Below are 27760 nucleotides of genomic sequence, written 5' to 3' on the forward strand. Positions count from 1 at the left end.
CTCCCTTTTTAGTGCCTCAGGCAAACAGAGTAGGGAAAATAGGGTGTCTGTAAAAGAATGTACTAGGTTTCTCCTTGTGCTTTTTCATGGGTTTTGAATCAGGAATCACAAGGAAAAAAGGGAAACCCTCTTATTAAACAGGCACTTTTAATCCAGGATATGGATTCAGAGCTCCTTTCTTTCCTTTCTCTCTGCATACACACCACACGCTCACCTGTTCTCAGCCCATAAATTACCCGCTCTCTCTCTAAGCAAAGAAGGGGGACACATCCCTCTTTGTGTGCCCAGCCGGCATCACAGCCTGGCAGCAAGGGTGGAGAGGACAAAGCTTGGCTAGAGAGACATTCCTCCAGTGCAGGGATTGAAACAGGAGGGTGTTCCCTGCTTCATGGAGAGGGCCACAAGAACTTTTGCACCCACACAACAGCTGCCACTTCATCACACAACCAGGAAAGCACAAGATCCTCCTTTATGGAAACAGCAGAGGGATGCGAAGGGAACAAATGAAAACACTTCCCACTCTAGGGCACGTGTGTTGTCAGTGTGAAAGACACTCACTGGTCTATCCTGTCGCCTGGGGAGAAGTTTGGTTCATAAAATTAAATATTCTTCATCACAGCTGCATCATTTTGAACCTCTTCCATTGTTCTTTCCTCATCAGCCCCCACTGTTTTTCCAGTACCTAGAATCTGGAAAAAGCCGAAAGCCTTTCATCTTATCAGGTGTGGTTTATTGCCCCCTGGTTATACAGTAATTTTGGTCTCCACTCCATGGAAAGGTCATACGATGGGATATCAGCTCAAGAATTGTCAGTTCGCTGGACAAATAAGGCAGGGACTGCCAATACAATTATAAGAGCCTGATAAGGAAGGCACAGAGAAGAGCCAGCAGGAAAGGGAGAAACGACCATAGCAATTTAAAAGGTGAGGGGCAACCCAGAAGAAGGCAAGAAATGCCCCTGGGGGGAGGGAGAGAGAAGGAACAAGAGTGTATCTAACCACATTCTTCCCAAAATAAAAATTAACAAGAAGATAGAAGTGGCTCAGGAGAGGAATCACAGGTATTCACCCTCATTAACCGGGAAATCTCCCGCTGTGCTCGATGCCTAATTGGGAGGCTTAAGCAACTGGTAGGATGATTATCAAGCTAGCTTGCCTCATAGCTCAGGATGGAAAGAAAATAATGTCTTCTCTTTACAAGTATAGGTGGGGGGTAGAGGGCACTAATTCCTACTCCTACAAGTGTTGCAAGGACCATCTCTTTTTCTCTTGTGACTGATAAGATGGGATGATGTTGAAAAGCACCTGCTTGGAAAGTTCAGAGGGTTTTCACAAAAGAAGAAAAGAGAATCTGAACCAAAGCTGATGGCTAGGAGGGATGGTTGAAGGAAAACCTGGGAACTGCTGATGAGGAAGCTTTTCATATGTGACACCTCCTTGTATGGCGAGAGAAGTTTACAGGCTGTCTCTCTTGCCAGTTAATGGCCCGAGGGTCAAGTATTTGTCCTGCCAATTATTTTCTTAACTCCATAATGGTACAAATTCAGTGGGCTTTTTGGAGGTTTCAGGCTGAAAGCAGAAAAGGAAGATAACTACCCCACAAACAGCATTTACCAACAAGAGGCAACCTTTCCCAGGGCATTTTTCTCCTGGTTCTGCAAGGAGCACACCTCCTCCTGGAACGGCCATGGAGTGTTGGGAGCTCCGTACACACGGAGCAGGGGGAACGCTCAGCAGTGGGTGGGGTCGGTAAGACTTTCAACCCCCACTTCACTCCTAGCACCGCAGGTGCTGGTGCCGGGGCGCTCGGCGGCGAGGGCAGGCGTGTGCGCTGAGCCGCGGGTGGCCTCTTTCTCCTCCCCGGTGACCCGGGCATGGGTGCGGAGGGCCGGGCCCCGTCCCCGCCGCGCGTCCCGCGGCCTGCTCCGCCAGCCCGGGCAGCACGGCAGCGCTCTGCGGGCCGCCGGGCCGGGAACATGACGGACCCGCGGGTGGCTGCTGGACAGAGGAAGCCCGGCCTGTCCTTTTCCATTGAGGAAATCCTAAAGAAGCCTTCTGCCAGCACTGTCCCGAGCAGTGACACCAGGAAAAGAAGCAGCTACGCTGAGAGACCTCCGTCCCTAAAAGCAGGGTCGCCGGTGGCCTTCGGTATGTACCAGTCATAAAACGGAATGAAAATGTTTCTTGCTTTTTGGTCCCGAAGGCTGTCAGGTTCAGTTATCTAGAATTTTAATTCTTTAACTTTTATAGGAATTTAGGATTTCCCTTATCAGGTACAAATCGTTCATTATATACGCAGAAATAATATTTTAAAAATAATTTGCTTTCAACCTCGCAGTAGATTGGACTCTGGGGTTTGGTACATTGTAAAGCCTCAATGTCATTGGAGAGGTGAGTATGCAACCTGAAAAGTTATTTCAGGTTGCTCTCTTCAGTGAGGAGTGCTTATTGTAAAAAATACAGCAGCTCTCCGTTTAAAAAACATACTCTTGTTATCTAGTAGGGGGAAAAAGACAAATGTGTGCCGTAAGGGCAGGTATTCAGACTCAGAAAGTGAGCCTAAGACTGCTGCTTAACAAAATTTTTTGAGTTTTACTTACACGAGGAATTGACTGTTGTCTGGAATTACAGCCAAATCTTATATCAGCATTCTTTTCTGATAAATTTGACCACTCACCCTCAAGCAGGAGAAATGATCTGTAAGGGTAATGGTAGCTACCGGAGTGTTAGAACCCAATTGCTGGAATAAGAGAAAGCATATATGTTTAAGAGTTTCTTTTTATCATCATGGACACTAGGTTCTTTCATGAAGTAAATGAAAACATCTAGGAGAAAAACTTGCATAACTTTGATCTTGGCAAACCAGCAAGTGCGTTAGACTTTTTGACTTCAGTTTTCACAGTTTAGTTACTCTGGCCTTGAGTGAACTTTTACCCCCACAGAAATTGTCCCCTTCTTTTGCTAAACAAAGAACAACATCCAACATTTTCTGGATTAAATATTTTTTAATCTTTTTAAATCTCCATTTTCCATAAGAAATAGATACAAGCAGATCTACTTAAACAAAAAATGACCTGTACTTTTGGCACAAAATTTTTACTCACCTGTCACACTCAACTTCTTTCAATAACGTTTAATGCTACACTTTATTTTTTGTAATATAGAATGATATTTTCATGGATTAGGACCCCATTTCCCAGGACACTGGATGAGCCACCCTTTAGTAAGGGAGAGAGTCTTTCTCCAAAAGCCCGTCAGTCCAAGAAACCATTGCCTATTCTCATAGAAAGCCAACAAGACCTGAGGGTGAGGGGAACTACTCACTACTGTAACTTGAGTTACTGGGGTTGGACTCAGGCACCCTAACACTGACTCTTAGTCATGCTCTGCACAAGAGTTGGACTTCTTTTTGTGTATCTGTGACACGGGAGAACTCATCTCCTCACTGTGTGGCTCACCTCACAGCACTGGGGCTGAATGTACCACTGCTGCCTTTGTGCCAGTAACTGGAGCTTTCCATGGAAACTTGTGTTTGGGAAAGAGAGATGGCATTTTGCTGCTTTTTCACAGAACTATAGGATAACTGAGGTTTGGGGGGACCTCTCCAGGTCATCTGCTCAAAGAAAAAGGTGTTCCAAAGACAAAATGAGGTTGCTGAAGGCTTTGGCAAATGTTGCTTGCCTGTTTTGCCACTGGTACTATTGGAGGACTGGAGCATTTGGAGGTTTCCTTGAGCTGCTTTTGCCAACTGGAACTGGACAACCAGTCCTGAAAGATGCAAGAACTTGGTGGTTTGTAGAGGTGGAAATGGACGTGGCTGAGGCTGCTGCTGGTGGAGTAGGGCCCATGTGTCAAGGGTTGTGAAGGGGGAGAAATGCTGCAGTGCGCTCTGGCAGTGTGGCTTTGTGAGCTGAAAGTCCTCTCCTGAGGGCCCATGGCAGTCACTTTGTGCCACTGGATCCAAAGTGAGACAAATAACACCACTGAAAATTCAGTCAGTGCTTGTTCACAGCATGGGCCATAGAACTGCATTTCAACAGCATGAGAGTGTTCTCGGGGAACTCAGACAGGACCTTTTTGTATTAAGCCTTTTTCACAATCAATATGTTGAAGCCCAGTTTCACTGTGTCTCAGCTAAGTGTGTCTTGGCCACTGCAAGTTCGAGGGTCTGACAGGTCTGCATGCAGGACGTGGTGGGCTCCTGCACTACTGCCCTGCCAGTGCAGCCTCAGCCCACGTTGCTCCACCTGAGCACACAGTCAGTTTTGCATCTTGAAAGCAATGCAGGCAGAACCATCAGGCCTTGCCTTTGACTTTTCTTCACCGCCTTCACACCAGAGAGAGACTCTAGCTGTAGCAGGAGAATATAGTCACTCTTCTCTCCCGTGCTAGAAAGAGAGGCTGGCTTCATAAACTTAAGGGAAGGTAGAATATTAACTAATGAAAACAGTATATATATGTGAAGATTCATTTAATTGTTGCTGGAAGTGGGAGAACAGGAAAGCTGTAGAAATCTTCCAAAATGTTTTTGTACTTTGTTTTTGCAATTGATCAAGGAATTAAAAAAAAAAAAAAAAGAAAACAAAACCTTTTCACTATTTGTTTCTTACCTAAGAATGTGGTACCTAAATTTATTACCCTTTGCTTTCTGAGCAGAACTGTGATTTATTCAGATAAATTATATTTATTTCAGAAGTGCAATACCCTGTGCTGTACATCTTGGGATAATTGTTGTATTCCATCTAAGTCATTCAGCTTCATGCCATATAACACTGTCATTAAAAAAAATGTGTAAATAATCAGCCACATCTGGTATGGCTCAGTGCTGGCCAAGGTCAGGGAACTGAAATGAGCTAGGGAACTTGCTGGAAATTCCAGGATGGGACACAAATCCAGCTGCTTTCTCATAACAGTTCAGCAGCAGCAAAGAAGGAGGTACTACAGGTCAGGGGTTAGTTATATCTTACTAAGGTTTTTAAGAACATTCCCCACAAACCTCTATGGTATTTTTCTGACCAGAGCTATTTGTGAGACAGGAAGATCCATATGACACCACATAGGCTACTGTAAGGTAAATACTGAGGCCAGAAATTACCATCTGATGTAGACAGTCTCAGTACCAAGATCACACTTGTCCTGGAGTCAGCTGAGGAGATGGGTAGGACCAGGAGAGCAGAAGATGGAGAATGTCAGAAATGGTTGGACTTGGTGATCTGATGTTTGGACTCAGTTATTTTAAAGGTCTTTTCCAACCTGTGATTCTAAATGAGGGGTGCAAACCAAGATTCCCAAGAAAACTCATGGGTGCTGGATCAGATGACTGCTAGAAGTTGCTTCTAACAAATTATTCTGAGTCTCTGACAACAAGGACGTTGTGATGTACAGTGCAAGCCTCTCACAGAGTGGTATGGGAAGATCTCTAGGCCTGACTCCTGAGTTCATATGTTTTTGTGAGTGTAATTCCAGTGGGACTTGGAATAAGGAGTGTGCAGTGTTCTCTGAAGCATTTGGCTTTCCAGTTGCAGCGTTAATCATAGCGGAGTTCACTGTACACACACAACAGCTAGAGGACCTGGAGCTGCAGTTATTGAAGCTGTTGAAATAATTGAAAGAGTCTTACCAAATTAAAAAAAATAAATAATGGACAAGAAGCCATTTTAGTATGCAGTCTGTGCTTTTCCTCTCAACCTTTTGTCACAGTGCTTGAAAGGGTAACCATGGCCTTTGCAAGGAACACAATTGAACACCCAGTGAGTGCTGATTTCCTCCCTTGTGCCAACTCTTTCATTTAAAACACAGAAGAATATCAGACCTATTTCAGAAAAAAAGATTGTTCTGAAATTCCTGGGAACCTGATTTCAATGTACTTGAAATTACATCTGAATTGATTGTTCATTACTCCCCTGTTTTCTGCCAGTGAGGTTTCACCAACAGGAGATCCTTTGTCAAGTCAGGGAAAACTTGGGATGAGAGTGTTACACCTGGGAAATTAATAGTGAATGCAATAACAGATATGGTAATTTCGTCATTCTGCCTTGTGTAATGCTCCATCATGTTAAGGATATGCAAATTAATAGGAATACAACCACCACTTCATACACAAATGTCAGTATGGTGATTGTTCACCTTTAGCAGCACTCCACCCATCTTTATCACTAAAGGGGAAACAAACTGAAGGAATCTAACTGAACAGATACCATCTGGTCAATAAGACCAATTCATCCCACCTATTGCAAGGAAAACCAATAAACCTGGAAAGCAAAAAAATAGGAAGGAAAGAAAAATATGTAGAGGAAATAGAAAAAAACCCCACAATACAAATATGCTTCCATTTAGACTCTTCCCTGTTCACAGCGTTAGTAAGACCCTAAAATCATAAACCTTGTGCCTCCTCAGGTCTGTCTCCAGTGATTGCACAACAAGGCTTAACTGAAACTTAGATTATCTGAAATAACCTCTGCTTTCAAAGTGAAACCCTACTACCTTGCCTGAAATTGTCCATCCTTTCCTATGCAACTGAAAGTCAAGAAAAAAGACCATTTTGGGCAACAAGTCAAAGTAATTTCTGTGCATGGCAGTAACAAGTATCTCATGTTGTGCTGGGCTGAAATGTCATTGCCTTCTCTGGGGAGGGAAAAAAAAAAGAAAAGTACATTCTCTGGAGGAAGTTTTGCCCCATGTCAGTTTATAGCTGATTTTCAGAGCTCTTGCTGGAGTCACATGAATGTGTACCAAAAAAAATTCGAGCTGACCTTAAGAGCAACCACTTTAGGCAGGCTTTTTACTGGTCAGAACAACAAACACCAGAGAAGGTTGCAATGCAAACAGGATTGGGGCTCCAACTCTCAGCTATGTGCTGTAAACTCAGTATTATTAAACTCTGCCTTCAATCTTATCCTCCTGAAAAACTCCTTGATTAATTCAGAGGCTCATACTTTGAGGTTCATACTTCTTTGATCTCAAACAACATACCTTTTCACCAGTTCACAGACACATTGGCATTTTCCAATCTGCCGAGGACTGTCTTCCATTTCCTCCCTCTTCTTTCTGCCTCAGTCGGTAATGGCTCTCTCCGTGCTCATACATGACTTGTACTCATCGCTGGGGTGTGTGAGCATCTCAGGAAAAATACTGGGGAGGAAAATTGTAAATAAAGAATAAAGACCTGTGAAAAGTCTTCTGTAATTTAGGAAATGCTAATGTCATTCCTTAAAAGCTTTAATCACTCCCCATAAGAGCACCTTGCTTAGGTACCCTCACATTTTTCATTACTGTAGCATATAAGCATCATCACTTTTGTAACATATGAATTTTCACAGCATCATATCTAGCAAAGGAGTGCAACTAGTCCTTAATTTAGGGTTGGGAGACTAAGATAGAAGTCCTGGGCTAGGAACCTATGCCAGTACTGATACCATCTGATCATCTGTTGTTTAACCCCTGCCTCATGCTAGTGACTATTCCCAGGTCTGTCCTTCTCCTTTATGCCACAAATATTATTCAAAACCTCACCTGTTTTCTCTCCAGAAAACTCAAAGTTAGTTGATACTAAAGGAATAAAATTAGTTCTGTTTTGCACAATGTGCCTCAAATGCTAAGGTGGGCCAGATTTTTAAAGTCCACATGACTGTACACATGTAATTTTGTTAAGAGGGTTACGCAGATTGGTGATATTTTAGATAACATTTGAACAATTATTCCTTATTGAAATTAGACTTTGGCTAATTTTTGGAGCTCTTATAACTTCGTTTTCTTCATGTAAGTGTCAACCGTCTATAAAACTCCTATTGTGTGAGCTCTTAATGAGGGCAGAATCAGAATTAGATACTTTGTCTCCAGATGTTGTAATTATCATTGCTCCAATGCTGCTTTCAAATAGAACTTGTTTGTTTGAGAAAATAAATCTCTAACAAGTCTAAAAACTTAGATATTTTGCCAATGCCAGACATGACAACAAAGATATATATATACACATAAAATGTATATTAAAAAGTGGAGTCTCTTCAAGTACAGCCTGTAGTGGTTCACACCTGCTGCCATTTAGATATGAAAAGAGAGAGAGGACCACCCACAGGTGCAGCAAACTCCAGAGTCGAGATGTGGGAGACTGCTCAGGAGTGCAGTCCATTATTGCATTAGGATTTTAACGTTCTTCAGCAATAATAGCAGACAAACCTGTACTGTCATGTTTGCTCCCAGGCCATTCAAACCATGAAACCTAAATTCCACAATGTGTACATTATGCTTATGTGTTGCTTTTTACTCTGACTTTCCAAGCAAAGAATACAGGTGGGGAGGAGAACTAGAGCAAATTCTGGGTTTGCCATTAAAGCAGCACAGACACAGATGTCTTGTCTCTGAAGAGACAATTGAGCCATGATTGCAGCTACCAAAGGCAGCACATCAAACATTCAGCACCAGGGTTTATGGCAAGGCTGTAATACAGAAAAGGGAGGTGGAGAGTGGGGTATTTGGTGTAACTCTCTTGGGATGCTGACAGCCACAGACAGCCCACTGCTGTAAACCTCGAGGCTTCCCAGCGTGTTTTGTTTCAGTGCATGGCTTTGCAAGGTCTGCTTACATTCATAAGGAGGAGTAAGAACTCATACTACATTCATGAGGGCAGAGAAGTCATCTGGAAGATCTTTGTGGTGCCCCAGTACACAATTGAGGTAATAAGGCAACACCATAGCTGAAGAAAGATTGTGGCTTCTGGGGCCAATTTCCTCAGCACTTGGGGTCAGGTGTCCTAGCACATGACATCACTGGTTGCTGCTGAAGTTACTGCGGTTTGTTTATAATGTCCATGCTCAAATCTAAGTTAATGTTACAGCTGTACTTAGTGAAAATAGGCCAACACACGCTTCTCCTGTTTGTCCTGTCAACAAGAGCGTGCAGGTGATTTCACAAAGATGAGCTGGCTGTCAGTACCTTTCTAGATATCACCAGCATTACTTGTCACAAAGGCAGAGGGGAAATGTTGACTGCCTGGGCAAAGGCTGCCTTTAGAATTGTCCAATGCCTAAATCAGAACAGCAGGCAGCCCAGATGGAGAATCAAGGACATAGGGACCTGAATTAGGGAAGACACTGACTTTTAGCCTATTCATTGGCCCATTTTCCTATAGGGTAGATGTACCTACAGGGACATTTAAGAAAGGACCAGACTTTTAAAAGCATTTGGCATCCAGCAAATTCCATGGCAATCTTGTTGACAGATTTTCAGAGCAGCTCAATATCCACTTTGCTTCCCGGTTCTTCCAAAAAGGCAGCCACTAATTTGGAACTGACAGGGAAGCTTGGATTTCTCAATCTTTTGGTTATTTCTCCTTATTTTTTACAGTCCTTTTTAAAAAAATCTCTTTCTAAGGACCATTGAAAGTTTTAAGGTGGAAGGAAGCAGAAAACAGGGAAGATTTGGGGTCAAATTCACCAAGGTCCTGTATGTGCAACATGGGGTAATCTTGGCATTGGAGTACAGCACAGAAGGATTAGGGCCGTTTTAAGTATGACCAGGTTTGAATGACACAATATCCAGACCACTTTTTTCACATAAACTGGAAGGTGTGCTGAATGGTGGTGGCTGCTTTATTCAAAGCTGTCTTGTGCTGTGTCCTTCACAGATTCCAGCAGCCAGAGTCAGTCTGACTGTGACTTACCTTCAGCCAAAATCCTTCTTCCCACCATGTGTGCTACACCCATGGCCAAAGCAAGGAGAGTGCAGGCAACTCACTGCAAGAGAAGACCTACTGCCAATCCAGTGTCCTTCCTGGGTGAGGACACAGGACGTGAACGTCTGGAAGGCAAAAGAAAACATGAGGAAGATCAGCTATGTGGTTTCCCAGTGGACCATCCCCTTCATGGTGAGTGCCTCTGTATGCAGACTTTCCCCTTCAATGCCCCAAAACACAGCTGTTATCTTACAGTTATGTATAAGGTGATACCAAGCAACAGCCAGCACGAGTGTTTCCATTGGCTGAGTCACAGGAGTTGGTCATAGCTCTTGGATGAGTCACAGAGACAGTTCTTCATTCTTGCCATCAAAAGCCACTATTTGAGCCAAAGTTCCAGCTCCGTCTTACCAACTCTACCAATGTTAGTGGTAGGGACTGTTTTGGGTGTTTGTTGCCCTCCTGCTTGGGTTGTGAGGAGCTGCCACGTTCTGATCCTCACTGCCAGGGTTGTGGAACGCCCATTTCCTGAAAATGTGCATTGCACAACGTGGGGAGAGAGGCTGGTGAATAAGCTGAGTCAGCTCACTGTGTTCTGTACACCTTGGACCCACTGTAGAGGTGATGAAGAGGTCAGCAGCATGCACACAGGCAAACTGGCGACAGGCAGTAGATCTGGCAGGATGGGTCACGCACAATTGTCAATGCTGGCCATGTTGGTGAACCTGCAAATTTAATTAGTTATGAACATTGGTAAATAGTGGTCTATCTCCTAGCCAAAGCACTGGACAATACCAATATCCTTTTCCAATATGTTGCACAGGGACTTTAGGCTAAGCAGGATATGTGGTACCTGAACAAGACTAGTTCCTAGCAGACAGCAATTAATTGGCAGCATGTGACAGAAATTTCTCTATGTTCTTTGTGTTTGAGGAAAAGTAAATACAGACATTCATACTATACTCCAGAAAACAGGTTTGCAGCAGCAGCAGAAAGATGTTTTTGCATAGTCTCTTATTATTTACTCCAGGGAAAAGAAGGCATTTCATTTAAGTCCATTGAAGATGGCAGATATGGGGTTACTCAGGTGGCTTTTCTGAGATTCACTCATCATCCTTGCTCCATACTCTGCAAGCTGGCAGGAGAAGGAACGCTTTCTGTGAAATACATTTGGAAGAAAATCCTTTTTTCTGCCACTGCTGCCAAGGTATACATGAGTCTTGTGACAAGGTGCTGTCACCTCCTCCTCCTGCACGAGACAGCCATCAGTATTGATGCAGGGAGAAGCCTTGTAAGATAACTGGAAATTTTAGCTTTCCTCTGCCATGTAAGCTGCACACAGCTCATGACAGCAGGGCTAAATCATGTGGCCTCCTCATAGAAGAGCCAGGGCTGTATGCATCTGGCTCTCAGAGTTGCCTCTGAATATAAAAGTAGAATATTCACATATTCTCTATATGAGGGAGTCTCCAGCCAGGAGGATCACACCATAGCTGGGAGGTGACTGTCCTGACTTGGCATTTAGCCAGCCTCATCAGTAAAGCAGGGGAGGTAGCCTGCAATTATCTGCATAAAACAGAGCCAACATGAGCAGCCCCCTTCAATGGCAGCATGTATTTTAAAGGCATTTTAAACAAAATCCCTCTGTTCCCTGGTCACAGTGAGGTTTTGAAGCCAAGCAGAGGTTTAATGATCTGCCATTTCCTAGGCTACTGGTTCCTGCAGTTGCTGAGCCTTTGATAGAAGCTGGCTAGAGAAGGAGGGAGAATCCTAAAGCATGGGATTGACGTTTTCCCTGTAGTGTGCAAACAATGATGTTTCGGATCCTGTTCGTACACTACATCGTTCCTAGCAGAGAGCTGAAGGCCTGGGTTTAAAATACTTTCCTGTATCTCAAGTTTCAGCCTCCTTCTTCCACTTGACAGTACAGGGAAGAGCTGGTGGTTCATTTTCTCCTGCCTCTGGCTGTGGCAGGTATCATCTTTCTCAGACAAAGTCAGCAACAACACCTGCAGGAAGGGTAGACTGCAGCATCCCTGAAGCAGTCTGTAGTCCAGCTGATAGCAAATGAACTTCTGTTTAAGCACCTGTCAGCTGTGGGGGGCTTCAGACCTGCTTTTGGCATGGCAGCTACAGGTCAGTTACGGGTCCTCTGACAAGGCACCTTGGCAGTCCCAAATGCCCATAGTGTATCCATGGAGGTGTCCCCAGGACCTCCCTCACACCCACACCAACAATCGCTGTAAGCACTCAGAGGAACAGCACCAACCTCAGCAGCAGGAGACCTTTCTGATATGGAAAGACATCAGAAACCCTTCGTGGGGCATTCCCTCTCCTCTCTCTGTTAGCACACATCTATTGATGGTTTGTGAGGAAGGGCCCTGGGTCTGTCTAGACACACACATCTGTTTAGTTGTCAGGGAATAGAAGAAATCAGGCATGCTATACAATCACCTTGGAGGCAGGAGAGCTGGGCTTTGGTGCTATTTTGTATGGGAGGAGAAAGGTGAGGAGGCTTCAACAACAGCCTCCTTCATGGGCATGTGGTCTGAGATAACAAGAGCACCCCGACTGTGACCTTGAGTATGGGATTTGGAGCATATTTCCAGGAAACTCTGTAACAATTCCCTAAAATTTTTCTTTTCACCACAAAATGGCTTCTGCCACTAAGCGGTTTAGAAATGCAGTGTCATTTAAGCTAAATAGATTTATGTCCTTATCACAAACCACTGCAGGAAGCAATGCCTCTTGTACTTTGAACTTAGAGGCTGCCCTGTAAGCAAAAAAAGAAGAGGCCTCGTATGCTAGAGACATGCTGACACTGGCATTTAGTTTTGCTAAACCCCTATTTGAATTTGGGTGCCTTCATTCAGAATGCTGTATGCCTTCACCTGTGGCCTTCTGCATGGAGAGCTCAGCAGAGCCTTTTCAGAAAACCTGGATTCTTGGAAAGCAGCATTGATAAAGCCCATTTTAGAAGGAGAAACAGCTTTGATAAAATCTGTTTTAGAAGGAGATCATTTGAAAGAAGGCCTTCCTTTGAAGCTGCAGGTAGAGACTCTGTTTGGGCCAGCTTCTGTGAGATGAGTCATTGCAGCCCCTTTGCCATGCACAACCACCATCGCTGCCAAGGGATTCAAAACACCAGAGCAAGCAGGGAAAACTCTTGTGGTTGTTGGTCACCCTCTCAGCACCTGTCTATGTAAACCCAAATCCTGAGCTCCCACTTTGCTTTACTTCTCTCTGCCCTTACCTCCCTGGGACTCAGCTTGCCAGTCCAGAAGAGTAGAGCACTGGAGCCTGAGAGGATAACACACCCCCATGCCTGCCTGCAGCAGCTCCTGGTGGAGATTGCCAAGTACAAGATCCCAGCCTAGTTTGGATCCTCCTGGGCAATCATTTTGCAATGAGTCTTTTACACATGCTGGGTTTGATTGTATACATTGGGTGGGTGTGCACTGTAACTATATCCAAAGGCAGTGCATGACTGTGCCCTACATTGCACACAGATCATGGTTCCAGTCTCCTGCTCAAGCAAAGGAGCAGCTGCTGCCTTGGAGAAGCCAGGTAGCAGCATCACCTTCAGGCACCAGTGGATGTCTGGTCCTGTGGGATTTCTTCTCTGGGCAGTAATTGAAGGACTGCATAGATCATGCTTCAATAAACAGATCTGGCTCCTAATTCCACCAGAAACTGAGGGCTTCAGGCTGTGAACCACATGTGGTTCAGAGGTTCATGTTATTTCCTGCAGCTCAAGTCTTCATTATTTGCTGTAGAGGAGGCTGCCCTAATGAGTCAACATCACCCAAATATTTCCATAGCAAAAATCTTCTGCACATTGCTGACTGTGAGCTCAGGGGTCTTTTTATTAATCTAATTGTTTTATTGTCATGATAGCATCTGTGATCCCAAAGCATATTGATGAATTTTGGTGGCAGTTTTCGTAAAGACAACAGAAAGTATAGAGATAATCTCAGTTCTGGAGGAAGTCCAGTATAAGTCATGTTCCCTCTGTACTGATGCCATTTGCAGACATCCTTAGCTCAATGTTTATATTTTCTCTGAAGTCATAAATTCACTTGTACTATTCATTTGTGGACAATATGGTCAAATCCCTGTACCTCTGTGAAACAGCATGGTTTATCTCTCATGGAACAGTCTTTTCCTCAATATGCTGACTTACCTTAATGCACTTCTGAAACACCCAAGAGCCAATGAAGCACTGTGCAATCACAATCCCAGATAAATATCAGCTGCCCAGACTACACCAATGGGACTGTGAGAAAGGGCACAAGCATCTCATTGTCCTGCAGAACAAAAGGCAACAATTTTAAATGAAAAGGAAAAGCAGGAGGAAAAAAGAAATGCCCATATATATAATTTGGCTGCCATTACTGTCTTACCAGCCTTTTGTTTATCTGTGTGAATAGTCCCTGCAGCCCTCTGTCTCTAAAGTGCAGTGTTCCTCTATATGCACTAGGAAATGCCTCAGACCATTGACCTTGTTTTCGTGGGTTTACTTGAGGTATTGTTGCAGGCTGATTCTTTGTTTTCTCCCTCTTTGAAGACTGACTGTTTATAATGACACCCTGGATATTAAATGAAAGCCTGAATCCTTTACTCTCACCCTTCAAACTCTGTTCACATAGAAGTCTCACTGGTATAAGTGAGCACTGAAAAAAGCAAAGCTGCTAGCAGCTGGGGACTATCATAAAGTCCTTTTGTGTTGTTTCTTCATGGGTTTTGGGTTTGGAGTTTTATTTATTTAAAGCAAATGTTAACATTCAAAGCTTTCCTCAAGCCGTCCCTTCTTCCCAGGGAATTTTGGATACAAAGGGTACATTCCACAGGACCCAGAGGTTGATTTGCTCCTGCTAGTCGAATCTGTATGGTGTGACCACTTGTAAAGCTGATGGCACATCATGATTAGTTTATTTCAAAGGCCTTAATGAGTATTTATTGGCTTCTCCAAAATTGTCCTAGAACTTTTTATTAAAGCCCTGGGATATGATACTGTTTATTACTGTTCTTTAAAACTGAGGGCAGGTCTTTTACCTGCTCTTTTAGCAAGCCTTTTATGCTTAAAGGAGAAACAGTAGAGGCAGGGATGTAAATAAACATTCCTGATTGGTGTCTAGATGTTTGCAGGTAAAAATGATCACAAAGAGCAGGAATAAAGAAAAAGCAGGCTCTCTGTGCAACCTGCAATAAACTCAGGTTTTTCCCTGTTGCAAATGACTGGTTTCTCACAAGGGTTTTGGACCAGAGAGTGGTGGGGAACTTGCTTTCTTTGGTGAGAACCGTTATTGGTTTAGGCTGGCCACTGCTTTTAAGGTGAGGTTTGACTATGGTGAACATTCACTAAAATGAATGTGTCAAGTGTCAAGCTTGAGATTTAGCTGCATGGGGAGCCTATACATGCATCTGCCCCAAATCCACATGGGCCTGAAGGAGTACATGAAGGTGCAGGCCCTTTGGCCTAGGTATAGATCTAATGGTTTGCTTCATCCTTCAGATCCAGTGCTGACCACTGGCTGTGCCAGAGCTATGCACACCATCTTTCAGGCAGCAGCATTTATAAACACTGTCATCACTTTTCTGGCAGACAAGAAAGGTTAAATTCACCAGGGGCTCAAGGTTGATGGTGAGCACGATACCCCACAACAAACTGTCCACATGAATGGTTTCATACATGCTGTCTACTCCTTGCCAACTCCTCTGACAAGCAGACTTAAGAAACTCCCCTGATCACCACTGTACAGCCTGCTTAAACAGGTTTCTAGCCTGGTATTTTTGGCTCGCACCCCTTGATGTCTGTACATCTCTGCATTTCAGTCTTGATGTCAGGTGATTGGGTGTGGTACTCATTAGGGTAGAAGCAACTCTACATGAAGGAGTTTTGGACTGAAGGGAAGAGGTCAAGACTTCAGAAGTTCAAGTTGTGCTTCTCTGAATTAACTTTGGCAATGCCTGAACAGGCAGCAGCTGGGTGCTATGTGCTGTTTCACTAGCAGGAGGCTCTATCTGGAGCACATTGTACCCATCCAATTAGGATCAGTCTCACTGGCTATGCCAGTCCGTCTTAGGTTGAAAAGTCACTTTAATAAAGACTAGCCACACTGCAATACTCATGCCTAAATATTGCAGCAAAGCTCTTTTGAAAGCCATGAGCCACCTCTTTAACTAGGAGAGGGACTGCCATGGGCACATCCCCTTATACAGACAAGCAGGTTTTGTCCTGATGCCATCCTGTAATAACTGGAGGTTTTTACTGTGGGGCTGTCTGCAGTGAGCAGAATCTCACCACACAAAAACAACATTCAGAAAAGCCACGAGAAGGAAATGGCTGGGGGAGCCACATATCTGAATTACAAAGAAGAGAGAGAGAGATAGGAACTTCTCTGAAAAAGGCAAAAAAGGATGAAACAGAACTTAACCAGATATGATGAGGCTCTTTTTCAACACACCTGAGTTTCTTTCTGAGAAAAAATGATACAGTCAACTTTGTTACACAGAGAAAAATACATTTCTGAGGATATATAACTAAAGCCACTTGCTTGCTTATGTAACTGCTTTCTCCTTGTCAAAGAAGATGCAGAATCTTTGGATCTGTCTGTGGCATACTGTGAAAGGCTGTCTGTCCAGAAATGACAAAGATTGCAGTGAGATAAAGTGATCCTACCAGTTTTCATCTCCCTGGGTTACCTACTTCAAGGCAAATATGTGCTAGTAGTGATTTCCAGCCCTTCTCCTGTGTTTTTAATTCCTTGTCCCTCCAGTGTATGGCCAAAGTAGGCTTGATACAATCCTAGCTGCTACTGGGGTAAGTGCTAATGGGGGGTGCAGTTGCAGAGATCTCCCCGAGGCAGCATTTTTCTAACTGGTTCAGATGTGCAGCTAAGAAACAGCAGTGCAAGGTGTACTACAGGCTATTTGCCTACTACAGAATGTAGTCCAGAAGAAATTTGCCCCAAGTATAGCATTATTGCAGCTGTGCAGCTTTTACTTTAAAAACGGCAATGTTAACAAACTTTTACAAGTAGTTATCAGTATCGATTTGCTCATATCTCAGATTGCTTGAAACTGTGTTATACTGGACAGTGGAAATAAGCTGCAATATGCTAAGCTAAAACTGTGTATGTAAACAATTGCAAGTCAGATGCTTCGAGCTGTGCTTAGTTTAAGGCCTTAATGCCCTAAGCTTCCTTAATTTTTAGGGAAGGAGTGATGGGGGCCTTTACTTCATATGGTTATTTGGAGGTCAGAGATTACATAACAGAATAGGTTGTGAGAGGCCTCTGGAGACTATCTTGTCCAACCCCAAATCTAAGCAGGGCCAGCTTAAATCAGGTGGCTTAGGCTTTTGACCAGTCAAGTTCAGAGTATCTGCAAGGACTGAAACTTCACAGCCTCTCCCGGCCCCCACATCAGACTACCCTCATTATGAAAACATTTTTTACCTATTATGTAACCAGAATTTCCCTTGCTGCAACTTGTAGTCATTGATCTCATCCTTCCACTGCACACCTTCAAGAAGAATCTCTATTCCTCCAAAGTTCATATGTTTGAATTTGCTTCAAGCCTGACCTAATAATAAAGCAGATCTGCAAAGGACAAATGAGCCTGATACCGAATTTAAAGGAGCTATCCTGCTTTATCAGTGGGGAGAATCTGGCCCTTCCAATGTCAACAGTAAGGCAGTGTACAGACAGCTGTATCTCTAAGCATCTGAAAATGCTGACACGTTTAGCTGCCTCGTATTTTCAGGCTTGGTTTCAACAGCCAGCTAACCTGCAAATGACTTTCATGGAGCATAAAAGCACACTTGAATATCCCCAGCTTTTACATAAAAAATAGCTCAGGAAACTCAGACAGAGTCTTATTTCCCCAGAGACCCTAGAGCCACATTTGAAAAGCCAAAGTTACACTTCCAACACTTCCTAGTCTTACATCTTCCACCCACATACTTTATTAGACTGTAATTCTGAATGCTGTTGTTTGCTATGGGATCTCTAAGCTGAGGTCCCAAGGCAAAGGGAACTATCAAAGCTACAGTCAGAGAAAGTTTGATCTTGCAAGAGAAAATGTTAACACAGAGTCCCAGATTTTTTGCATTTCTTAATAGTTTTTTTTAAAAATTAGAAATAGAATGACTGATTACTTATTGAAAAAATACAGTTTTCTATATTCCCTGCTGGCAAAAGTCTTGATTAGTTCACAGGAGTCTATTTTGTTAGCAGTTTAATTTCATATATAGTCGAAATCAAAGTTTTTCCTTCAGTCTCAAAATACAAACTGTATTTTGTTCAATGTGATGAGTTTCAGCTTTGCAAAGTTTGGTTTCAGTTGGACTGATACTTCTCAGCACTGTGCAGATCCTCCCCTTACATAAGAGTCTTGTCTATAATACAGTTCACCTTTCCAGAAAGAAAAATGTGGAGGATTTAGAGTGGACTGATAGGGAGTTTCTTTTGTTCATCACCAAGTTAAAAGGGTCATTTTCATATCCAAGAAGCTGGTATGAGACACCAGAAACTCACATGTCTCTCTGAAGCCACATTCTCTAGTCCTGGACATTTCTCAGGTGCTAGCAGGAGAGAATATAGTAAGCCAAATATTAAATGGGAGGTGAAAATCTTCCAAACAAGAAACAGCATTATGAACTGTCTTATCTACAGGGGATGTAGTGTCCTAATATTTCTACTGTCAGTACTGATATTTCCCTTTTCTTGCATATAGCAATAAACCCCCTTTGCAGTAATCTTTTGAGAAGGTTCAAGTAAATGTAATCAGAGCTTCTTAGGAGAAGGTGCCCTTTATACCTTCAGCATAAACATGCACAAATATTTCTCATTTCAAATCTCTGCCCCCGTAGTGCCAGCAAGATTCAGTGGAAATAGCATTTTTGTTCTGAGACTGAAGCCAGTGCTGCAGTTTAATGAGTAGTACTTTGATAGGCTGATGGAAGGTCTAATGATACGGATTTAACTGTGTTGGACATCAGCTTTATTAGGCTGTTTCTGAGACATGGTAGTATTGACAGTCATGATAAATGACATTCCTCAGTTATTCCTGCATGACTGGTTTTCTTTCAAAGTCCCCAAAAGGTTTAGAAAAGATGAAATATTCACAATGGTATTGTGTCCAGGCTCCTTCCTACCAAGCTGATGAACAGAATATTTTAATTCTTATTTTCTGTGTCAACAGAGCCACAATGAGGTTTTGATTACAGAATGAAAAATGTCATTTTCTGGTTGGCACAGAGCCGACTTTATATTGGTCTAGGTGTTTAGTTACCTTTTCACTGTGTTAGCCCTCCAAAGGATGCTAATGGCTGAACAAAACGGGAAAAGGTAGCAAGTCTCTTTGAGGGGTTAAGCTAACCTTGTGTGGTTGATGGTGCCATTAGAAAGAGTATGCCTCTAGTTACATAGTATGAATTGTTAGTTGTCATCAGACCGTGAAGACCAAAAGCAGCCATACAGAAAAGCAATTTTTTGTAACAACATGGTTTCATTGAGAATTACTTCAGGTCATTGAGTAGCAAGCTCATCACAGTCAGTAAAATAATATTAGAATTTTTATGCACCCATCAGATGCAGCTTTCTGAGCTCAGTAGAAAAAACCCTGTGGTTCATAATGTTTGGGGTATGGCTTTTTGTGCTGGTCACTCAGTGTCAGCTGGAAGATACTCCATTTGTGCATCAGAGAAGATCCCAGCTTTGGGATGAGGCTGAACTCCACATTCTGCAGCTGCTTCTTCCTCTTCCTCTTCAGCATCATTTCAGAGCAACTGAGACTTCATTCTAACTTACATCAAGTGCTATACAGAATTTATGATCTAAATAAAATATCCTAGTGTAGGAGGGCCTTTTCAAAACACTGTAGGAGTGTTTAGGGAAGCACTTTTTGCGATCACACCACAGCAGGTGAAGCAATGAAGCATTGGAATTCACAGCACCTAAACTTCTGCATGGGCTTTAAGGCCTTATTCTTAAGTTCCTCAGGTTAAGCTTGTTTAGAAGGTCCCCACACAACAATGGTACAGTCAGAAAAATACCTTTTCTTTGCAACAGCAGAGTTAAACTGCTGGCTATACCTGCTGCTGTAGGAATGGTATGGGAAGAGAGTAGCAGTCAGTTAGGGGTCAGTGGTTGGTCCAGCACTCAAGGACTTTGGTGACAAACTCATTGCAGGGCTAGTGTGTTAAAACACATAGGCATTTGTTGCTGTTGACATGCAGTGGATCCGTGGAATTAGCAGTACAAGTGGACACTTTTGACTCATTCCTTTCATGATAAAGGCCTGCATTCATGTTGTCTGCTAGAGAGTATCAGGAGCCAGTCACCTATGATAAGTACACGTCTAGAAGTTGTAGATGCCATCCCAACTGTAGAGCAATATACAGAAACTGCTGCATCTCTGAATCTTCTTGTGGTCCTGTAGCCTTTTCCTGTAAAAAGTAATGCATCTTTCCTTGTTTTTCACAGCTGAGAGGAAAGGGAAACGAAGAATCCGGACAACGTTCACAGCTGAGCAGCTCCAGGAACTGGAGAAAATTTTCCAAGTGACTCACTACCCAGATGTCCATATTCGCAATCAACTGGCAGCAAAGATAAACCTCCCAGAAGCCAGAGTTCAGGTACAGTGTGTCTCCAAAAGGCTATATTCACTGCAATTCATTCATTACTTGGGAGGGCATTCTTAATAGTTTATGCCTGGGTGGCAATGCTAATGAGGTGCGTGACCTCTCTCTTACCCTACAGACAGGGCCACTGTCACTGAACTCTTTTTACAAATAGGGGAAGAAGTATTTTTCGCCCAGCTGTGACTAACCACATGGAAATAATCAAAGGGTTAACAGAAGCTCTAAGCATACTAAATGCATAGCAAGTAAGAGTTAGAGATGGTTATGAGTAACCTGTTGGACTCTGTAGCGACAGAGCAGCCATTTATGAAAACATTTGTTGATCATTTATCAACCATTTATAGGTTAATATTCATCTAATACAAACTGTCATCCACATTCATCTTCCACAGGGTCTCAAAACACATGAAAATAGTTGCCAAAGTGGAAGTGCTTCTTAGTGTTCTGTATTTCGATAGGACAGGCTATAAATGCCCTGGCCATAATTTCAGTGCACAGAAACTAATCTGGTTTTCCTCAATTGTAATATAATGTTGCTGACTGAGCTAAAATTGACCCCAAATTCTTACTGCATAGGAAATCTGCTACATTAAAATATACATACCGTGCTGTATTGGCATTTGGTGTTGCCTACCAGGCACTGTAGTGATGATTTTTGCATGAGGCAGTTTCTGCACTTGCTGCAATGCTATCTATAGTCATTGGTGTACTTCTTTGCATATATCCCTCTCTAACAATCAAAGTTCAACACAGAGCTGTTTATTGACTATGACATGCCTGGGACTATTGACTAGCTATGATAATATTGCTTCATCGTTAGGTGACAGGGAGAATTAGACCTGCATTGCCACAATATGCCCATCAGCAATACCAGTACTCCAACAATGCATTTCCAACAGCATAAAAGACAAGCTGAGCTGCCACTCAGTGCTCTCCACAGAACAATGAATCACATGAAAGAATAAGGTATTTTTCTGTTTAAAAAAATTTTTTATAATACGTATAGGGAAAAATAAAAATGAGTTATTACAGGAAACATCAACCTGAGATGTAAATGATAGAAGTAAAAAGTCCCTCATGTATGAAGTGCAGATGGCAAATTCCCAATTCAGACAGTGTTATACATGATACAGGAAATTCTGTCTTTGGCCTCATCCAGGCTGATAAAGGGAAATCAGCCACAAAACTAAAAATTAGCAGTAACTTAGGCTCAAGTTACAAGTTATAGTTTCAATTGACTGCATTTGTCACACAAATCAAACAGCATACAGAGAATTTGCATATGCTCTTGCTACTTTGAAATAGTTTTCACAAAGCTTTGTGTAAGTTAAATCACCTCAGAAATATAACTCAACTATCAAAAAATTAAGTGAACAACCAACCGTTTGGTAACCAAATGAAACCCTCCATAAACTGTAAAAAATATTGTGTCCTCCAGTCAAGAAAAAAAGTTATGATTGCTGTGAAACATCGTAAAGGGATAGATGAGACTGTATAACTGCATGTGTTAACACATAAAAAATTAAGAATCCTGTATGAGTAAACATGAGAAACAAGAAATTATAAAAAAAATAAGTAAGCAAAGCAGGAGGGTGCAGGCCAAAGCTTTGGTCAGAAAAATTAAAGATCAAAAACTCAATAAAAGTCAATTAAGAAGAAAAAAAAAGCCCAAAGTGATCAATTATATTGATCTGTTACTTTGTAGAAACAGTAGGACTGTCAAGGATAATGCATAAATGGCAAAGATGTTCAGTCATAATTTCTGCTCTATCCTTGGAAATATGTCAGGGAGCACTTTCTAAAAGGATAATATTGAACAGCAGCTGCTACAGACAGGTATTTTTTAATCTACACATCTAAGTAACTTACCTCCAGTGGTTCTGAAAAAGCTGCTTGAGATGTAGTTTAGGTCATCGGTGTTGATATTTAATCAGTTCTGGAGCATGAGAGACATTCCATTCCAGGGGCCTTGAAGAAATCTAATGTATCAGTATTCAAAGGGTAACAGGACAACCAGAAAATGACTGGCCTGTCAGACAAACATTGGTTTTTGGCAAAAACTGTGAAAACAACTGCATATTTTGTTAATGGAGAGTTAAAGAAAAGATAACATATTTAATGCTTATCAGCACTGGTTTATGAAAACAGACGCTGCCAAACTCATCTTTTTATGGTGAGATTATTAGTGACAGTTTTAAACTGAAAGAAGGTAGATTTACTTTGTGTATGAGGAAGAAATTCTTTATGGTGAGATTGGCAAGACACTGGAACAGATTGCCCAGAGAAATTGTGGGTGTCCCATGACTGGAAGTGTTCAAAGTCAGGCTGAATGGGGCTTTGAGCAACCTGGTCTAGTGAAATATGCCCCTGCCCACAGCAGAAGTGTTGGAACTAGATTTTCTTTAAAAGGTGCATTCCAACCAAGAGTAGTCTATGGTTTTGTGCATTTGGTTGATAAATGTAGACAGAGCATGAGGAATAGGTTTAAAAGACAATTGAAAGGACTCATGCTGGGTATGGAGAAATCATTTTAGATGTAAGGGTGCTGGAGAGCTGGTTGGGGAAAAAAAAGAGCAGTTTGGTCTGAGAAGTGTTAAAATCTTTGCCTTTAGTTAAATAAAGTAAGTCCATGAAGTGAGAACTTTATCCCATGTGCAGATTTTAGAAGCAGCGCTTCAGAGACTGAATGTTGGCTGGAGTGCCCCCTTTGCCCTCTATCACTTTGTGAGTGTTAAATGGTGCTGTTTCACCATATAACTCCTGCATGGTAGAAAGGGAATGGAAAAGTTCATACAGACTAAGCAGTTTCCAGACACATGCACACCCAGATAAACAAAACTGTCCTTTCAGTAACCCCAGATACTTCTAGCTATCAGCAATATAGCAGCTAACTATCAGCAATATAGCAAAGGGCTCCTGACATTCCCATCTTCTTGGGTGAGAGATGCAGAAATAACTGAGCTGCTCATTATTTGGCTTAAAATACATATGTATTTACATTCAGTAGCACCTGTCTTCAATAACCAACACTTTGTGTTCATGTGAACCACTGGCTTGCATACAAACAGCAAGTCCCTTAGCAAGCTACAAACAATTGAAGGGGGCTTCAACTTTTCACGGCAGTGCAGCAAGATGCACAACTGCAGCTGCACTATAAATACATTTATGCCTCTGCCAGAAGGCAGACTGGTCAAATCAGCTGACAGATGAAAGGAATTCCCTAGAGAAAATTAGTTGTCTGCTTTCCAGTGCAAATGAGACAGCTGACAGCATACTCAGATTGCTGAGTGATCCCTGTGGGTCTTTCACTTAGGTCCCTTATGTGAATTTCCAAATGCTACCAGCTAAACATAGGTAGAACCCTGTTAGTACATCTCCACTGGTGACACACTTTTATTGCAGCCCAGCAAAACATCTAGGTGGATCTATTCTCAGTCTGTTCACTTGGGAACAGGGTGGAAGAGCTCTGTCATGAGATGTCACACCTTGGGAAAACAGAATGCTGTGTGCATTGACCACTGCACAGCTTTGTTCACAGAAGGATCTGCTCTCCCCAGGGAGCCCTGGGAAACCTGCAATACTGTCTTTCTTTGAACAGGGTGATCCTGTTTCTTCTGTGTGCCACAATAGAAAACAAGGTATCATGGTCCAGAGTTTCGATATGCTATGTAAAGTGTGAAAAGTGCTCTGTCAAACCCAGTGGTTTACTTTAGATTCAGCCTCTGGTTCTGCTGAGCGGGACATCAGTGTTTTCTGATGCTCAGAGTTTAGGGAAAGTAGTTGGCTGTGAGAAGTTCTTCCTTCATATTCTGTTAATTTCTGTACCTTTTATTTCTTGCCTTTATCCAGATCTGGTTCCAGAATCAGCGAGCAAAGTGGAGGAAACATGAAAAGTTCAGCAACTTCGGTGGCCTTCAGTATCTGACAGAAGTTGATTTCATTCCTGCTCCCAAGTCAGATATCACAGTGAGTATTGGACACTTTGTGTCAAAGCCAGTGAGGGAGAGCCAGCTATCCTTCACCAGGTAATCACTTCACCAGTAGTGCCATGGGACTATCTCAGAGAAGGAGCACTGGAAAAGACAAAACTGGCTATGTGATGACAGAAAATCCCACCATCAATCCACTGATCAAATAACACATTTCTTCATAGAATTAAACCTGTTTCATAAATATTCTGTGAGGTGTCTCTTGTAGGGTCCTTCCCCATTTTGCTTCTAAATCACTTCCCTATAAATCATACTTTGATTCAGAATGTCTTTATAATCAGAAATTTCCTGGAGAGGAAGACCTAAGACATTGGCAGACACAAAGCCATGTCCATTTAGAGACAGAATCTCTTTACAACATCCAGCCTTGGTTAGGCTGACCAGTACCTTGACCTATGCTTTAGCAGTCCAGGACTGTTATTTTTTAGGCTGCCACACAGGCTCTTTCCCTGACAGGAGTTTTTTCATGGCTAGAAAAAAGAGTATTTTGCTTTGTGTCCTGGGTGACAACACACCACTGGGGTTTAGGAAGTCTGTTTTTCTAAACGTTTCTTCTTAATTACTGATCACCAGGGAAACAAATAAGGTTGATTGTAAATTTCATCTAAGTAGAAGTCCATATTGATTCACCTGAGACTATGCTTTTATTCTTGAAAGGCTCCTAGCTTGATGCCAAGAAAACTCTCTGCTTCCTATCCTGCCATGGGATACTACTCACCACTGCAAGGACAGCTGACAACTGCCTGGCTGCCCAGCACGCTCTCCTTCGCTCCCCACCACGTGGAGCTGCTGCCCTTCCCAGAGCCATACTTGCTCTTCAATGTCCTGCCCCCATACAGCTCGCTGCTACCCCACAGGCTGGAAAGGAGCAGTATCTGTGCCAGCTCCTCATAGAGCAGGACACGGGGCAGGGGGGGCTTTGGGGATGCCTTTCTCTTCATGTCCTCCGTGGAGTTGTGCGGTTCCTCTCCTCGAACAAACCTGCTGGGATGATGGGTGGCACTGGTGCCAGGTCACCATGCTGGAGGAGAGGTGCCACAGCCCAGTGGATGAGGGCAAGAGGCACCAAGGACCTGAAAGGAGCTCCTCATCTCCCTGAGGAGCAGCATGCTCTGTGGAAACCCAGCCCTTCAACCAAGAGCCTCTCCCCAGGGGGACAGTGCACCAAGCAGCCCTGTGAAAGGATTTTCTGGGATTTTACTCAGCCATGAGACATTGGATGACCCTATTGCATGGATGACTGGGGGCAGGAAAGACACTGGGGCTAAAGTGTACATAGGCCTAAGGGCCAGCCAAAAGTGCTTTTCTCTGCAGGTTTTGGTGACTTTGCTCATACATTCTGGTCTTCATGTACTGCAAAGAACATGTTTAGGTCAAAAATCAAACTTTAAAGGTACTTTTTTTTTTCCAAGTAGTCAAATGGGGGGGGAGGAGGGTTGATTTGCTGTCTGTGTTTTTGACTTGAATAAAGGGGAACAAACACAATCTGAGCTGAAATATTACAGTCTGAGCTCTGGATTTGGTACTGCAAGTCTCTGGGGGCAAGAGAATTCTTCAGCTGGTTAATTAAAATGCTTATGAGGAAGCCTCTCATTTTTTGATCTAAATTAAGAAAGCTCCAAAACACCCCCAGAAACAATAACAAAAAGAGAAAGCCTGAGTTTAATCTGCTCGTTCTAATAGGATGATATGACCCCACAGTTTAGTTTAATTGTAGATAAATAATGAGATTGGCCTGCCCGTTTACAAAATGTCTCTATCCCTGTTATTTGCATAATACTCATCCCCTTCCAGCATATGGTGCTTTTCTCTCCCCTGTTTATTCAGGGTTCAATCCTGTTTCCACTAACGTCTGTGCTGTATATACTGTATCTGTACTCTTACAGGTCTTCCACAAGATCTTTCCTCATGCCTGCTTGGATCTGAATTCTCTATCATCTTCATCCCTGTCATCTTATCAGTCACCTGAAGGACACTCAGGTCAGATACAGGGCTAAACTTCAGCTCCAGCAAAGAGCTTCAACACCTAACTGATTAAAATCAACACAAATTAGTTGTGCACCTCATGCAAGTTTAGATGACTGCATTGTAGCCACACACACTCTCAAGTTAGGACCTTGAGTTTACTTAAAAGAAGAAAAAGTGATCACACTAAAGTTTCTGAATTAGGTGCAGGTCACTCATTAATGCAGTTTCTGGAACATTAATTGTCCTTACACAGTGATTATCTGGAATATAGGTATCGTAATAATCTAAAGCTAAGGGGACACAACTCTGCACAGTAGCCCAGGGCTCAGGCCAGCACCAGCAATGAGATAGCTCTTCCTGCATGAATATTTCTTTAGCTTAGAGGAAAATTCTGGGATGATCACAACATGACCATTTTCCTTGGTCAGGTTATGGAGGTAAGAAGCTTAGGGTGCTACTTTTACATTGTTTCATACTCTGGTATTTCCGCGTAATGCTGGGTTGGACATGGCAGTCCTTGGGACATCCTCAACTCTGCAGTTCTTCAGACACACAGGTCTGCTTTGGCAAACATGTCTTAAACCTGACAAAAAGTTGCTTGAGGGAGAAGTCATCCAAGGAAGCTGACCACACAAGACATGAGTATGGAAATGTAGTCACAGTTTCATCCTAGCCTTCTTCACCTGACATCAAGTGATTCAAGTGACAGGGCTTACAGGCCCCTGGGGGGGACTCCTGCAGTCTCACAGCTCTCCATGACATTCCACTCACATTTTCCATATGACAGCTTCAACATTTAATCTTCCCTAAAACCCCTTGTGACCTAAACAATTTCTCCCCCTGGCTTATGGCCTTGATTTCCATTTTCACATTGACTTTTTGGTAAAAGAAAGAGAGTAAGAGCTAGAACGCTTTCCTTTTATGGTTGCTGCTGTTGTTTTGTGGGGATGGCTAGAAAAGAGAGCTGGGGCTTTGAGGGGGTTGTTTACTTTTAAAGGTTTCTCTTTTTTTCTTTTTTTTTTTTTTTCATCATGTGTTTTACCATGTGTTTTGATCACAGTCAAAAAGAGAGCATGCAAAGAGGGTGATGCCTGCTCTGCAATTCCATGCAGGTACACACTAGACTTTGGGTCACAAAAAGCTGTGATTCAAAGCAGCCAGACATCTGGTTCCTCATGCTTTTTGATCAAGGTCTACATCCCCTTCCTACTCTATGCTCTGACCTGACTTTGCTGAGTGATTGTAAAATACCATTTCTCTGTTCCTTCACATCTCCCCTTAGCCTGGACCATGGGTCTCACCCAAGGGCCTACTTCTGTTTTCTTGCCCTGCTCACATTTTATTTTGCTCTGTGTAGTTTGATTTGGCTTTGATATGAGAAAACAGTATCACTTCTAGCTCAGAAACCATCAAATGAGCCAATGTCTGTGCATCTCAGGGAGAATAACCCAAAAGACTTGGTGTAAATAAGTAATTCAAAATAAAA

General features: G+C 42.8%; 1 protein-coding gene across 1 annotated transcript; it reads left to right on the forward strand.

Annotated features, from left to right (window-relative positions):
• Window positions 1-1975: 1975 nt before the first annotated feature.
• ISX (intestine specific homeobox) lies at window positions 1976-25200 on the forward strand. Its single transcript, XM_063155857.1, has 5 exons — window positions 1976-2147; window positions 9622-9861; window positions 20160-20311; window positions 24167-24283; window positions 24964-25200. Exons 1-5 carry the CDS (start codon window positions 1976-1978, stop codon window positions 25198-25200), a joined length of 918 nt encoding a protein of 305 aa, XP_063011927.1.
• The last annotated feature ends 2560 nt before the right edge of the window (window positions 25201-27760 follow it).

Source organism: Melospiza melodia, chromosome 4 (assembly GCF_035770615.1).
Source record: "Melospiza melodia melodia isolate bMelMel2 chromosome 4, bMelMel2.pri, whole genome shotgun sequence".
Taxonomy (NCBI): Eukaryota; Metazoa; Chordata; class Aves; order Passeriformes; family Passerellidae; genus Melospiza; species Melospiza melodia.